This window comes from Protopterus annectens, chromosome 4.part1 (genome assembly GCF_019279795.1).
Source record: "Protopterus annectens isolate FY-2018-M chromosome 4.part1, PAN1.0, whole genome shotgun sequence".
In the NCBI taxonomy this organism is placed as follows: domain Eukaryota; kingdom Metazoa; phylum Chordata; order Ceratodontiformes; family Protopteridae; genus Protopterus; species Protopterus annectens.
The window spans coordinates 933,891,156-933,907,598 of record NC_056734.1 but is presented as its reverse complement, the minus strand read 5'-3'; the positions used below and the strand labels follow the sequence as shown (position 1 = coordinate 933,907,598).

The 16,443-nt window shown below is 44.1% G+C and overlaps 1 protein-coding gene across 4 annotated transcripts in view; it reads right to left on the bottom strand.

Annotated features, from left to right (window-relative positions):
* Positions 1-16,443, bottom strand: part of DCUN1D1 (defective in cullin neddylation 1 domain containing 1) — a 723,324-nt gene that overhangs the window by 1,472 nt on the left and 705,409 nt on the right. For all 4 annotated transcript variants that reach the window (XM_044070666.1, XM_044070664.1, XM_044070665.1 and 1 more), the window contains exons 6-7: positions 323-419; positions 1-121 (exon numbers count right to left, since the gene is read on the bottom strand). The exon at positions 1-121 is cut by the window's left edge and continues 1,472 nt beyond it. In XM_044070666.1, the coding sequence (XP_043926601.1) occupies positions 42-121; positions 323-419 (177 nt within the window). In that variant the 3' untranslated portion in view covers positions 1-41. The remainder of the gene's footprint in view (positions 122-322; positions 420-16,443) is intronic.

Genomic DNA, 16,443 nt, shown 5'->3' with positions numbered 1-16,443 from the left:
AAATTATGTACATTCTACTAAAGTTTTTTGTTTTTTTAGTGCTACACTGTTGTACTTTTTGTCCCAGCAATCTGGGGGCGTGCAAATTCCACAAAGTCATCAATAAGGACCGGCCATGCACCTAAAAAAATAAAAACATCTAAAGTCAAAATCAAGCAACATTTATTTTAATAACTTTATCCTTTAAAAAATTCAGCTTGCTCTGTAGTCAAAATCTTTAAAGTATTTCATTCACTGCAGTTTTAGCAGTGCCAGGTAACCTATCTTGATCAGATTACAAATTGCACATTCAAAATCTGCTTAAAATAAAGTACATGCATACCTTCTTCATCATAATTAGACATATCATCTGCTATCATCGTACTAAAGTCTAAGAGAAGATTCCAGGTATCTTTAGGTATTGATCGTTTATGATGTTCCTAGGAAAGTGAAGAAAAAATGTGTTTAAAATACATCAGTGTTTAATGCTATTAACATTTTTTAACCCTTAAAGTTTTGTTCTAGAACCACCATTTATAATTTCTTCATCCACAAAGCTGTACTCAAAAATGTTATGGTTTTGAAACGCTTCTTTCTCAACTTGATAAAAGCTCTTGGTCTTTAGAAGATTAATTGTGCACCGATATTTCTATTACACAGGATTTGTACTCAAGTACTTTTCCCTTACATAGCCTATTGCTAGAAGCCACATTTGCACAAACCATTCATTTGTCACACTGGCACCTTTGCATAAATATTTGCCAGGGCTTTCATTTTTATGCTCTTGCAAGTCAAGGTGTCAGTTATTTTCAGACGCAAAGTGGTGGACTGCAATATCTGATGACAGATGTTGGGAAATAAAGGACTGGACACAACATCTACTGCATCCGAGTGGCAAAACTACATTCTTGGGTCAAAGCAAAATCTTGCAAGCAGCACATTTTCAATCCCCCATCCCCTGATTTACCTGCTTCACAAAAGGATGAAAGATGACAGCAAATACATGGTAGGGGTATTCAGAATGCAAGTAACACTTGTAGAACAGAGCGTGTGTATTACCTTTAAGAAGCATTTCCATGTGTAAGCACGTGCATACAAATAGTGAGCACATGGAGGCAGCAGTGCCATTTTCAGAGAACAGCCAGAATGTTAACATTATGAGTGTGGTAGTCAGACTGTCTCTAAGTTTAAGTTTACATTATAAAGCCTAATTCCTGATGTGCTTGTGTGTAATAAAGCTGCTTGAACTGAACCTACAACCGCTCATCTGTTCTATCCTGACCGGACAAGCAACATGGTGTCAGAACCGGGATTAAGAGAGCAACTTCTTCAAGCCATGAGGTGCAGAGTTGAAGGTGAAGTCAGATTAAGCTGGTCGAGTGAAACAGAACTCGGGCAAACTATCAAGACCAGCAACGAACTTATGGTAACAAAAACAAACTGCACAAATTATTTATTTGGCAAAGAAAATGAAACTGAGGAGTTGTACAGCACCAAATGCATTATTAATAAAATAAAACGAAAGGCACAAAAAGTACAGTTGTGTACACTTACCATAAATGTAGATGTTCGAGTGTATTTACTGTTGCAGTCATTACATTTGGGTAATCTGCTGGCAGGCTGCCCTCAGTCGGCCTGAATTCCAAAGTCTTGGGTCCTGCGTTGGTTGTGGTCTTCTCTTCCATGATGAGAAGTCGTCAGGGGTATAAAACATGCAGCTGACGCCATTTTTAGTTTTTTCTTGCCCCCAAAAAGGTAGCAATATTATATATACATATATAAATACATGCATCAAAATAAACTTTACCTTCATCTACAAGCAAATACACCACATAGGTTGTAGAAGATAGAGAAGGAAAGATAAACTGCAGAATGACAGGGAGATGGAGGGAGGGTAACCTGGACTGCAACAGTGAATACACTAACATCTACATGTATGGTAAGTGTACACAACTGTACTATGTTCTTCATGTTTCACTGTTGCAGTCATTACATTTGGGTAGAATCACAAAGCTATGGTTGGGAGGCTGGAGCTAAACAGCATTAGGTGAGGCTATAAGGCCCTGCAGCACTGCAGTGGCAAAGCCTGCCCTGGACTTAGAGTAGAGAGGCAAATGGTAAAGTTTTGTAAAGGTGTGAGCAGAACTCCAAGTAGCAGCCTCTAGAATGTCCTTGGTTGGTACTCCTCTGAGAAAGGCTGCTGAAGTAGTTGCAGCTCTGGTGGAGTGAGACACCTAATGCCCTTGGGCACAGGTTTGCCATGGTGTAAGTAGCAGAAACGGATGCAATGGCTTATCCACTTTGAAATCATCTTCTTTGAAATAGTATTTCCTTCTAATCCTGCAGCATATGACACTAATAATTGCTCAGTTTTTCTGAGAGCTTTAGTCCTGCTCCAGTAGAATCTTAGCTGTCTGTGTATGTCCAAGGAATGCAGAATTATCTCCCCTTTGTTCTGTGGATTTGGATAAAAAGTTGGCAGATGAATTGTTTGGTTAAGAGCCACCCTGGAAACTACCCTAGGCATAAAAGTAGGATTTGTCCTCAGACACACCCTGTCTGGGTAAAATATAATAAAAGGCTCTACAGCCATGAGGGCCTGTAGCTCTGAAACTCTTCTTGCTGAAGTAATTGCTAGCAGCAGAGCTGTCTTCCAGGATAAAAACTTTATATCAGTGGTAGCAGCTGGTTCAAATGAAGGCAGGGTGAGCTTTTCCAAAACATAATTGAGGTCCCATGCAGGTAATGGTGATCTTCTAGGAGGCCTTAAATTTTTGGCTCCTCTAAGATACTGCTTTAGTAAAGGATGAGAAAAGATTGGTGGCTCTGTATTGTAATGAGCCGAAATAGCACAGGCATGGACTTTGATTGATGAGAAAGATAGGCCTTTGTCAAGCATCTCAGTTAAGTATTGCAATATCTGAGGAATATGTGGTTCTGCTGTATCAGTTCCTTGTGCTTGATTCCAAGCACAGAATCTCTTTCATTTGTCAGCATAAGATTTTCTAGCAATAGGTCTTCTGGCTTCCAAAATGACATCCATCACCGCTTTACTGAGAGGTGTCGTTTGTATGATTACAGGATTAGCCATGCTGCCAGGTTCAGAGTCTGTAGTTGACTGTGCAGGATCTGATTGTTTTGCTGTGACAGTAGTTGTGGTTTTTGAGGCAAGGTCCAAGCTGGGTATTGAGAAGTTCCTTAGGATTGGGTACCAGTATTGGCGGGGCCAGTCCGGGGCAATTAATATCATCTTTGGCTTTTCTTGTCTGACTTTTAGGAGGACCTTGGGTAGAAGAGGCAGAGGAAGAAAGGCGTAAACTAATAGGTTTTTCCAACTGAAGGATAGGGCGTCCACTTTCCATGCTCGTCTGTGATAAGTCCTTGTGCAGAATCTTTTCAGTTGATAATTTTGAGGAGAGGCAAATAGATCTATGTCTGGGCTCCCCCATTTCCCTGTTATCATGCTGAAGGCTTGTGGATTTAGAAATAAGGTTTCTGCTTAAATCGTCTGCCAGAGTGTTTTGTTTTCCTGGCAGGAATAGAGCTTGAAGATGTATTTGGTAGGTCAAAGCCGTGTCCCACAGTGCCATGGCTAATCTGCAAAGGGGGTATGAGTGGGTGCCCCCTTGTTTGTTTATATACCACATGACTGTGGTGTTGTCCATCTTTATCAGTAGTTGTCCTGGATGAAGTAAGTCCTTGAAGGCTGTTAGGGCATTTTGAACAGCTAGCATCTCTTTCTGGTTGATATGTAGATGCATTTGATTTGGTGCCCATATGCTCTGAATGCATCTTCCTGCCATGTGGACCCCCCAGGCATAATCTGATGCGTCTGTTAAGGTTTGGCTGGCAGGGGGTAGAGTGAAGGGCAGTCCCATGTTTTGGTGACATGCCTTTGCCCACCATAGAAACTCTTGTTGCAGGCAGGGAATGAGAGGAATCATCGTTTCCAAACTGTGTGAATGTTGACTCCATAAACTTTTTAGGTACCATTGAAGTTTCCTCATATGCAGTCTTGCATATGGAATTAGTAGGATGCAGGATGCCATGAAGCCCAGAGCTTGCAGAATTTGTCTTGCAGAAGACTGGGTCTTTGCTGCCATCAGTTTGAAGTAGTCAGTTGCCTTTGTCTGGCGTGAGGTAGGCCATCTGGGCAGTTGTATTCAAGCTTGCACCCAGGAATGTTATCTTTTGAGAGGGTACCAGTTGTGATTTATTTTCGTTTATTGTGTAGCCTAGGCATGTTAGAAGCCTTCTCACAAACGCCAGGTGTCAAAGAAGGGTGCCCTTGTTCTCTGCTTGAATGAAACAGTCATCCAAGTAAGGATATATTTGTATACTTCTTTGTCTGCAAAATGCAATTACTGGTGCCAGGCACTTTGTAAAGACCCTGGGCGCAGTAGATAAGCCAAAGGGCAGTGCAGAGAATTGGTAATGCATTAAGCCAGCCTTGAATCTGAGGTATCTTCTGCACTATTGTCTTATTGGGAGATGCAGGTATGCCTCTTTTAGGACTAAAGTCACCAGCCAAGTATTCTTGCCCAGCATGGGCAGAAGCTGCTGCAAAGCCAGCATTTTGAATTTTGCAATGTCCAGGTATGTGTTTAAAATCGATATATCCAGTATTGGCCGCCAGGCCTTGTCCTTTCTGGGTACCAAGAACAGTCTTGAGTAAAAACCTTGTCCTTTTTCCTGTTACGGTACTGCCTGAATGGCCCCCATATCCATGAGGGATGTAACCTGTTTCTCTGCCTCTGCCCACTGATTTTTTGGCAGATCTGGCCAACCATTTGCCATTGGCAGAGTGTGGAAATGGAATCTGTATCCCTGTAATACGATGTTTAGTACCCACTTGTCCCGGGTTATTAACTGCCAATTTTGAGCAAAAAATGCTAATTTTCCCCCTATGGGTGCTGCCAAAAGATAAGTGCTTGGTGTAAGCAGAAGGAAGTCATTGGGATTGCTTTCTGTAGGTTTGCGCTTCATCTCCTCCAGATTTGAGGAATCAGAAGAAATAGAAACCTGATCTGAAGATTCATAATCAGTGTCTTGCCTAGGCCGCTTATCTGGAGGGGGATTGGAACCCCTGATCAAGGTAATAAGGTCTTCAGCCATTTTGATCATCTGTTTTTTAGGCATAGACGCCTGTGCACGTGGCTCATGCGTCAGTTTTTTCATTTTAGAAGTTGCTTTTGTTTTTGGTTTTGCAGCCGTTGGTTTGATATACAAATGTTGAGGTCTGAATACACCCTCAGAAGCCGGTGCCTGGGCAGCAGCTCCGGACCCATCGGAGGGAGATACATCCATCGGTCCAATACCGTGAGTATCTTGTGGCATGCCGGACTCCACATGGGTGTCGGTAGAGGCCTGCGACTCGAAGGTAGCGGGTATCAGGGGCTGCGAAAGTGCCTCACTGAGTACCGGCAACTGGCTTAGGAGAAGCTTTGTCATTGGTTTTGGATCTCGACTGCCTTTCTCTGTCCTTTTCCTTGCGTTTTTTATGTACTCCGGTAGTCAGATTGCTATCAGACGACATTTCTGGGTAGTTAAATCTGTTTCCAAAATACTTTGATGCAAAAATATACAGACGCTTAATAGTGCATTGGTTAAATCTAGCACAAAACTGACAACCAGGCACATTGTGATCAGGGCCTAGGCAAGGAATACAGTATAAATGGAGGTATTTGCTTCCCACAAGTAATAAAATTTACTTTTTCTGACATCTGTAAAAGGCAAGAAAAAAGTTTCCCCAACGGGGTACTTAGCTTTAGTGAAGACTTCGGTTCTGAAAATCAAACTCAATTTTTCAGTAGTCGGCCGACTGGCACTTGCAAAAATGCTTCTGCTTCGGGCACCTCACGGCAAGAAAGACTAAAGAAAATGGCGTCGGCTGCATGTTTTATACCCCTGACGTCATGGAAAAGAAGACAGCAACCGACACAGGACCCAAGACTTTGGAATTCAGGCCGACTGAGGGCAATCTGCCAGCAGATTACCCAAATGTAATGACTGCAACAATGAAACATGAAGAACATCCCAAGTAGAGTCTTATTGTTAACCATCGTAATTGTGGTGCCAATCATGAGTATAAAAGAGAAAAGTGCTTACCATATGGTCAGCAATGCCACAAGTGTAAAAAATGGAATCACTTTCAAAAGTTTTGTAAACCAAGCAAGTCTCATTCAGTAAGAAAGGTCACTCAAAAAAGCAAGTTGATCATATAGAGAGCTGCAACCCTACTTTCTATGTAGATGGTGTATCAGTGATCGACGAAAAGGTTAGTGCAGTAGATTTGCTGGCAAAGACTGAAACATTTTGTACTGTCCTGATCAATGGTAAACCCACAGAGCTCAAAGAGGACACTGGTTCAAAGTGTAAAGTAATGGCAGCAGAAACTGAGGACTGGTGAGTAACTTAATTTGGCCAACTGTGCGAAGCTCGATGCTTATGGAGGTAAAAAGATTCAAACCGAAGGCTCAGTAGTGCTTTCATGCTGTTTGGCTGGGAATACTTACAGCTTGCAATTTATGCAGTCAGAAGACCTGTGCAGTCATTATTAGGTCTCAGAGACAGTTTAAGAATGAAACTGCTTTCTTTTTCCAAAGAAGCCCATCAGGTAAGCACATGTCCCAGTTCCAGCTTCAGTGACGCTATTTTCTCAGAATATGCTGACGTTTTCAACAACAAGCTAGGCAAAGTTCCAGTTGTGTACTCCATGAAAGTAGACCCAGAGGTTAGTCCAGTGGTCAGACCAGCAAGGAGACTTTCAATAGCTACGCAGGACAAAGTCAAGTTCCAGTTAGACAAAATGGTGCAAGACGGTCACAGAATCAAATGAGTGGGTGTCTTCCATGGTAGCTGCTCATAAGCAAATTTCCGATGAAATCAGAATATGCATTGACCCAAGAGACTTGAACAAGGCATTAAAAAGGCCTCCTCATCCTATTTGTACAGTCGAGGAGATTGCCACCCTTATGCCAAATGCTGTTTTTTCTATCTTAGATGGAGAGTTCATTTTAGCAACTAATGCTTGATCTCAAATCTTCACTACTGACTACATTCAGTACCCCATTTGGTAGATGCATATTAATACCTCAAGATGCCTTTTGAAATAAATTCTGCCAGTGAAGTCTTTCAGTGAGCAATGGAGCAAATTTTTTCAGGCTACCATGTGCAATAATAGTTGATTTATTGGTTTGAGGTAATGCATGACAGAAACCTCACTAAGGTTCTGGACAGAGTGAGTGAAGTGAAATCAAAGCTCAATCATCTGAAATGTAAATTCAGACTACCAGAAGTTACCTTTGTAGGTCATTTATTTACCAGTACAAGCCTATGACCAGACGCTTCTAAACAAGCAGCCATTCTTGAAATGCCAGCTCCAAACAATATTCGAGCTCTATAGTGTTATCTTGGTATGAGTAACTATTTGGGCAAATTTATCTCTGACTTTAGTAAGTTATCAGCACCTTTAAGAGAGCTGACATGCAAAAATGTTGCCTGGTCATGGTTATAGACCACCACCAGAGAGCATCAAAAAGCAAACTGCCAACCCACCTACATTAAGGTACTATGATGCCCACAAACCATTAGTTCTTTCCTGTGATGCTTCAAAGTTTGGTCTTGGTGCAGTTATTCTTCAAGAGGGCAGACCTTGCGTACGCATCTAGAACTCTTCCCCAAACTGAGATGCAATATGCTCAAATTGAAAAAGAACTTTTGGCAATTGTGTTCCCATGTTCGAAGTTCCAGGATTATATTTATGGCTCAGCTATCCAGACAGAAACTGACCATTAACCTCTGGTCACTATTTTAAAGATGCCTATGCATACCACTCCAGCAAGACTACAAAAAATTATGCTCAAATTGCAGAAATAAAATTTCAAAAAGGTCTACACAAAAGGCAAACTTCTTTATCTGGCTGATACCTTACCCAGATTGCCCAGAAATACCATGGAAAGAAAAGTTGTGTAAAATCATACCATAACCATAGATGTCCTTCTCTTCCATGTTGCATTATTCAACATATGGGTTTACTTATCTTGCTTCGTGAACGTCCGGTCAGTATAGAAAAGTTTTCAGTCCCTATATGGTGTGGGACATCCGACATGGCTCAAGGAACGTGGACCATAAAAGTGACATCTGCACGCACCAGCCCTCAGAACTGTAAGCCCCAGTCGGACCAGTCCTAGTAAGGGCAATGCCAGTCCTGTGTCACCCAGAAAGGGAAGTGCAGCCTAACAGGAAGGGAAGGACGGTGGGAAAGAATACAGCAACATGGAAAAGGAAGACACCTATGGTTATGGTAAGATTTTACACAACTTTTCTATATCCTTCTATTTCCATGTTGCAGTATTCAACACATGGGTGAGTGTCAAAGCTCACTGTGGAGGAGAAGGTGGTGGTCTAGAGGTGGTTTCCAGGAATCTATGAAGGACAGCCCTGGCAAAACTCGCCCTGACCTTGGAAATGTTGTCTAACTTGTAATGTTTGGTGAAGGTGTGCACTGATGACCAAGTGGCTGCTTAAGAATGGTAGCAGCATCCAGACCTTTGAAGAAGGTTCCTGAGGAAGCCATAGCCCTGGTGGAGTGTGCTTTGACAGCGCCTTGCAGGGATTTTCCATGGTATTTGTAGCAGAAGGTGATGGCTTTGGAAATCTAGGTAGAGAGAGTTTGTTTGGTTACTGCCTTCCCCAGGGCTCTGGGATGGAAGGAGACATAGTTGATCAGCTGTCTGACTGGCTCGGTTTTATGCAGGTAAAACCTGAGCTGTCTGTGAACATCCAGGGAGTGAAGTACTCTTTCACTGTCCCCCTGTGGATTAGAGAAGGTAGGTAGGTGGATGGCTTGATTCAGGGAGAGGTCATTCACCGCCTTGGGCATGAACGAAGGGATAGTTCTAAGAATACCCTGTCATTGTGGAAAACTAGGAAAGGTGTGATAGCCATGAGGGCTTGCAGCTCTGATACTCTTCTGGCTGATGTCAACGCCACGAGTACCAACGTTTTCCATTAACAGAATTTCAGGGAGGCTTTCTCTGCTAGCTCAAATGAAGGGAGCGTGAGTTTTTCCAAAACATAGTTAAAGTTCCATGGCGGTGGGGATGGTTTTCTGGGGAGGGGGGGCCCCAGGTGAAGAACTCCTTTGAAAAACAGCTTTGCTAGTGGTCTGGATGCTAGAGGGGGTTCCAGGGAAAGGCATGCTGAAATAGCACACAAGTGGGCTTTAATGGAGGAATGGGCCAAGCCTGTCTGCAGTAGCTCAAACAAGTAAGACAGAACTAGAGTGGTGTCACTTGCAAATGGGTCCAACTGTCTTTTGTGACACCATATATAAAATCGTTTCCATTTGGAAAGGTGAGATTTTCTTGTATTTGTTTTCCTGGCTTCCTGCAAAACAGTGAGCATGTCCTCACTGTAAAGGTGTCTGAAGGGGATCAGAATCCTATAAGCCACAAGGTGAGGTACAGTAACTGCCACTGTAGGTGTATTTGGGATCCCTTGTGTTGTGCGAGAAGGTCCATTCGGGGGGTGTGGAGACTTGTGGTGATTGCCTTGGCTAGTTAAGAGTAGGAGGAACCAATGCTGTCTTGGCCAGTAGGAACTCACCAACAAGATTTCTGGTCTGTCCTGCTGGATTTTCAGCAGGAAGCTCTGGGTGAGTGGGAAGGGGGGAAATGCAGAGGGAAACGTCCCCCTTCCAAGAGGTTAAGAAGGCATCTGTTGCCAGTGCCTGAAGATGTGGTGTCCTGGTGCAAAATCCAGTAAGTTGCCTGTTGATGGAGGAGGCAAACCGGTCTCTGAGATGTACCCCACCGCTGGACCAGATCCAGGAAGACATAGCTGTGAAACATCCATTTGTGGTCGTTTGTGATAGGTCTGCTGAGATGATCTGCCTGGGAGTTCTGTAGAGAGGGAATGTAGAGTGCCTGCAGGGTCACCCCCTCAGAAGGTGGCCAATTCCCACACTAGGAGAGCTAGTCTGCACTGTACCACAGGATTGTGGTATCGTCTGTAAAAATCTTAAGTGGGCCTTTCTAAAGATATGTTTGGAAGTACCACAGGATTGTGGTATTGTCTGTAAAAATCTTAAGTGGGCTATTCTAAAGATAAGTTTGGAAGACTCGAAGGGCCAGGAGGATTGCTCTCATCTCTGGAACATTAAATGTGTTCTTGATTTTGTGGCTCTGGCCACAGACCCTGCACTGAATGATGGCCCAGAGTTTCTCCATAGCCCAAGTTTGAGGTATCTGTGTGGGTAGGGGTGGTTGGAGGGGAAGCCCTGGACTGAGGGTCACTTGGGTCAACCACCAATGGATTTTTAGTTTGAGGCATGGTATGAGGGGGACCCTGTACGCCAAGGGGTGGGAGTGTGTCCAGACTGACCAAAGGTACCATTGCAGTTTCTCATATGAAGTTTTGCTAATGGTAACATGGGGATAGTGGCTGCCATGTATCCCAGGAGCCTGAGGTACTGCCTTGCTGTCAATTCTGTTGACTGAAGGACCAGATGTAGGTGTTCTGTCAAGCTTTCCACCTTCTGTGAGGGAAGGTAGGCTTTCATGACATCCGACCGAATTCTGCACCCCAAGAAGACAATGTCTTGAGTAGGTTTCAGGTGGGATTTTGGGTAATTTAACTGGAATCCCAGTGACTGTAGGAGGGAGACAACCAGGCATATATGTTGCAGAAGGGTCTCCTTTGTTGCCTGCCTGTATCGGCAGGTCGTCCAGATAAGGGAATATCTGGATTCCTTTTGTCCTGCAGAAGGCAATCACTGGAGCTAAGTGAAAACCCTGGGTGCAGTAGAAAGCCCAAAGGGCAAGGCAGAGAACTGAAAGTGAGAAGGGTCCATCAAGAACTGCAGGTATTTCCTGAAGGTGGGCTTTATGGGGATATGGAGATGGGCATTCTGGCAGTTAGTAGCCCTGAAGGACAAGGTGGCATAGGTGTAGATTTTCTTACCCAGAAGCACCATGGTTTTGCTGTCTTTGACAGCAGGCAGGATAGTGGTGGTGGGTAAAAGTTTAGATGCCTTATTTGTGGAAATGGAGATGGTGACAGGGCCTGCTGGCAGACACTTAACGAGGTACTTTAGTCTCTCAAACTATATAAAGTCTATCATGCCTGCGTGGGGCAGGTGGTTGAAAGTCAGGATTTAAGGATGCCGAGGAGAAAGCATCCAGAAAGGCAGGCAGAAATGGGGGCTTGGGGATTCCATCTGAATAAATCATATCATCTTTTTTGGACTGGTCATTTCAGAGCACTCCCACTTGAAATGCTCTTTCATCTTGGAGATGGTTTCGCCAAAGGTCAAATCCTCAGCTGGGGAGTCAGGGTCAAGAGATTCTCCCTCTGGGGAAACATACCCCAAGGGAGAAGAAAGCTGGGAAGTGTAAGGAAAGTGAATTTTTGGAAGAGTCAGACAGATCTTCCTCTTTCCTCATCGTTGGGTCTGTGCTATGAGGCCTTGGACTCAGAATGGGAGGAGGGATGTTAGTAGCCCCGCAGAGGTTGGACGCAAGGCCATAAAGGCATTAAACAGACTTTGGCTGAAAGTGTGCCAGTTTAGCATGCTTTCAGTGGAAGGAAAAATGTGCTTCCTTTTCTCCTTTTTAAGAGGCCTGGAGTCTTGACATCTGTAAGGAAATGGAGACATCTAACGGACCTACTGAAAGCGCTGCTCCCGTCTAGTGTCGGAAACTGATGCTGGTAAAGCCTCTATGGATGTGCCCTCCATGCGGGATTGTAATGCTTCCGTGGAGGTACCTGCTATATCCGAGGTGGCAGAGCCCAATTCCTCTACCAGGCCAACATCAGCCACAGGCTGAGGGTCGGACAATAGAGGCACAGATGAAGTGGTAAGTCCGTATAGTCTTGGCTTTCTTTTTTTGGCTGTTCCATAGGTATGTCGGAGGAGCCCTCCATCCCTAAAGTTATTTGTTTTAACCTTTAATTTTCTAAATACAAGTTAAGCCCATGCAGACGGCAATGCAATGTCTTGGGCATGAATGCCTGACAAATGGAGCAGGCCTTGTAATCGTGAGACCATCCCAAACAAAAGAGGCACTGATCGTGGGCGTCTCTGTGAGGTACCCGATGGCGGCACTTACACTTTCTGGATGATATGAACAAGTATTAAATGAAAGAAAAGGACAAAGATTCCCCAACAGGGCACTTATCTGATTTCTCGAATCAGACGGACATGAAAGCAGGAACACCTGGCGTTCGACTGGAGGTTGAGAAGTTCTGAGGGCTGGTGCATGCAGATGTCACTTTTATGGCCCATGTTCCGTCAACCACATTAGATGTCTCATGCACCATACAGGGACTGAAAACTTTTGTATACTGCCCAGACGTTAGCAAAGCAAGAGGAGTAAACCCATACGTTGAATACTGCAACATGGGAATAGGACATCAGCTTGATGCAGAGAATTTTGACTTTGATGTCTTGGAAGTGCATTATTTTTCTACCATGAGACTTGATGAGCTGAGAGACCATACAAAGACTGATCCAGTGTTGCAAAAGCTCAACCACTTCATCAATGTAGGACAGCTGTCAAAGCAATCCTGTGTACCGCCAGAAGTACTACCTTATTTTCCATACAGAGATGAGATGCTGATGGAACATGGTATAATTTTCAAAGGTCCAAAGTTGTTGTGCCTACTTCCTTATGACTTGAATACATTCAGATTTTGCATCGTGGCCACCCAGGTTCCAATTTTACCAAAAGAAGGGCGAGAGGACTAGTATTTTGGCCTTCTCTGTCAAAAGACATTCTTGTTCAGTGTGCAACAGTACTAAGCCACATTTGCAAAAAGAGCCACTTCAGCTAAGCCAAATTCCTGAACTACCTTGGTCAACAGCAGCAACTAACATATTTGAGTGAACAAGTCAACATTACTTAGTGTCGGCAGACTCTTGTTCGAATTGGTTTGAGATTGATTTGTTACCCAACGGCCAGTGCTGTTACTGCTACGACGAAATGTCACTTCTCAGTCCATGGTAGTCCACACAAAGTTATTTCTGACAACAGTTCTCAGTTTACCAGTCAATTGTTTCAGAGATTTGCAAAACAGTGGGACTTTATCCACATTACTAGTAGTCCTGAATACCCACAAACGGCCTTGCTGAACACGCAATACAGAGTGCAAAGCAATTACTATAGAGGTCAAAGAGCGCAAATCCCAATATCTTCTTGAATTTACTTAATCTCAGAAATATGGCCCATGACAACCTACTTGGCTCGCCTGCTCACAGAATTCTATCTAGGCAAACAAGAACAACCTTGTTTGTTGGTGCCTAATAATAAAAACAAGAGAGCAATCAAAGCCCAACTTTTTAAGAAGAATTCTTCTCAGACGTCCAGCTATGATAAAATAAGCAGATATCTTCATCCGTTAAAAGGAGAGACAGTGAGGATACAAAAGGCTTTGATCAAATTGGTCAAGTGAGAGACACTTAGGTCAATCCAGAACAAGTACAAGTATGACGCTGTCATTGTATATGTTGGTGTGAATGATCTAAGACGTACCTCCCTGGACTACATGAAGAGAGACATTGAGGGGCTCTCAGATCATGTAGCCCAAGCTGGTATGACCCTGACCTTGAGTAGCATACTACCTTCACCTAGAATGATACCACAATACAAAGACAAAATGATCAATGTCAACAATTGGCTAAGCTTCTGGTGTCATTCTAAGGGGATCCAGTGTCTGTCTGCCTGGGATGACATGATAGACAAGCCTCGCTGTTTTGCCAGAGATGGGTTGCACCTGTCACCCCTTGGTTTTCGAATACTGGCCAAGGCTCTTGCCATCCCTATAGTGCCTTTTTTAGGCAAGGCTCAAAGGACAAACCAACCACCGTAACCAGCACAGGTAACCAAAAAATATGGGTAATGCTACTCAATGCCAGAAGTCTCAACCTCAAAATGCACACACTCGAGGCTCTCCTCAGCATGGAGAAAATCGATGTTTGTGCAGTAACGGAAACCTGGCTCAAGGCTCAAGAGAGCACCCCAGCACTGCCAGGTTACAATTCATATCATACCTTCCGGCCTCAGTTACCGGATCGCAGTACAAAAGATGGAGGTGTATCCATATTCATCAAGGATATCCATATCTCCAGGTTAGTAGCGTAGCATGATGCCCCAGAGATCATCCATGCGCAACTATCAGCAGGCAAAACCACATTTCAAGTCATAGCCGGTTATAGATCGCCACCATGTCCCAAGATACTCACTCTGCATTCCGTGAGACATTGGAAAATATAAAGGTCCTACCCAACACCATAATCTTTGGTGATTTCAACTACCCTGGTATAGACTGGGCGAACTACCAATGTTCCAACTCCTATGCTCAGCGATTCATAGAATTTATAAATTCAAATGCCCTTGAACAACTAGTATGTTCCCCCACTAGAGGGGACAACATACTGGATTTAAATCAACACAAATATGGGCGCTCATTGTACCACACCCGTTATCACCCCCCTCCTTGGTCAGATCCGACCACAAACTGATAACCCTGGACATCCTCACTCCTCCACCACCCACAATCAAAGAAACCATAGTCAAAAACCTTTCCAAAGCAAACTTCAAACTACTTGCATCCGAAGTGGAAAGCTTCACTATTCCCTTGCAGAAGGATGATATCCAGGATGCAGAATCCTACACCAAGACACTCTATATGCATCTTCAGGATTGCATGGACTGTGCTATCCCAAATAAAACCAAAACTCCATCCTCAAGCTAGAAGAAACCAGTCTGGTGGACCCCGGCCATAAGCAAACTTTACAATAAAAGGAGGAGACTTGTACAAAAAAAGGCCAAATCTCAAGTAGAAAAATCATCCCTGATCATCATTAGTAAGAAATTGAGGGTCCTCATCAAGTCAACTAAAACTAATTTTGAAAAGAAAGTTGCCAAGGATAACCATAAGGCCTTCTATGGCTACGTCAAAAACCTAAATGGCAACACTCAGGTCTGTTCTGAGCTAGTACAAAATGGAACAAAATACACTGACCCTTCTGACATTACCAACATCTTGGCGGACAGGTTCAGTGCAAATTCCCCCCCCCCCACCACCACCTACAGGGCCTATTACCATTCTAGGGGATTGTGCAAGTCCAATTATTACTGACACGTTGGTTAACAAGGCTCCATCTAAAGCTAAAAACACTGCCTCCATGGGACCAGATGGTGTCCCAGGCTGTCTGATACACGAGCTCCAAAAAGAATTAACCCCGCATCTTAATACCCTGTTCAGTCTCATCCTCTCCACAGGATATGTGCCCATAGAATGGCGCACGGCAATGGTGGTCCCGCTACACACGGGTGGGGCCACAACTGACTCTGGGAACTACCGACCAATAAGCCTGACCAGTCCGATCTGTAAGGCTATGGACCGAATCTTTATGGAACTCATAAATGGAGAGATTGGAAACCTCCAGTCGCTGGACCCCCACGCAGTTTGGCTTCGTCAAGGGCAGATCATGCCTCCTGAACCTGGTGGATTTCTTTGAGACAGTTACTCAGGCTATAGATAAGGGAAAGGAGGTACACACGGCTTACCTTGACCTTGCTAAAGCATCTGACACCATTCGCCATTCAGGTATTATTGATAAGCTCACCAGCCTGGGCACAAACCCTTACGTCACAAGATGGATCGCAAACGGGCTCTCAGACAGATCTCATTAAAGTAAGCGTAGTGGGATCTATGTCCGAATCCAGACCAGTAACGAGTGGTGTGCCTCAGGGCTCTGTCCTGGGGCCCCTCCTGTTTGGCATATACTTCTCAGAAGTACAGGCAAGCACGGAAGGGCTGTGGCTGACAGTTTGCAGACGACTGCAAACTGGGTGCTATAATAGAGTCTCCGGCCGACATGGAGATCCTCCAGAAGGGCCTAAATAAGACTGATGCACGGTGTCAAAGCCATGGTCTCAAGCTAAATGCAAAAAAATACGTAGTAATCCCCTTTGGAAAAAACAGAGTACCTGCAAACTACAACATAGGAGGTAATCCCCTGAAATCTGAAGAAGAAATAAGGGATCTAGGGACCCAAGCAGATAGTCAGCTTTCCTTTGATAACCACGTTGCCAAAGTGGTTAGAAAATCCTATGTGACCCATCTGATCATGAAAGGGTTCGCATCAAGATCTAAGCATGTAATGGTGCCCCTCTACTCTTCCCTCATCAGACCCATTATTGAGTACAATGCACCAATTGAAATGTACCTGGCTAGACATCTCCAGCAGCTGGAGAGACCACAAAGGTACCTAACCAAGTGGATTACTGGCCTCAAACAGTTGCCCTATGCAGCACGATTCAAAAAGCTAAGACTGTTCTCTGTTGCATACCGCTTTCTCAGAGGCGATCTCTGTCTAACGTACAGAGCCATGTCCAACCCAGAATTGCTGAACATGCTCCATCTTAGCAAAACCAAATCTACTCGAGCTACACG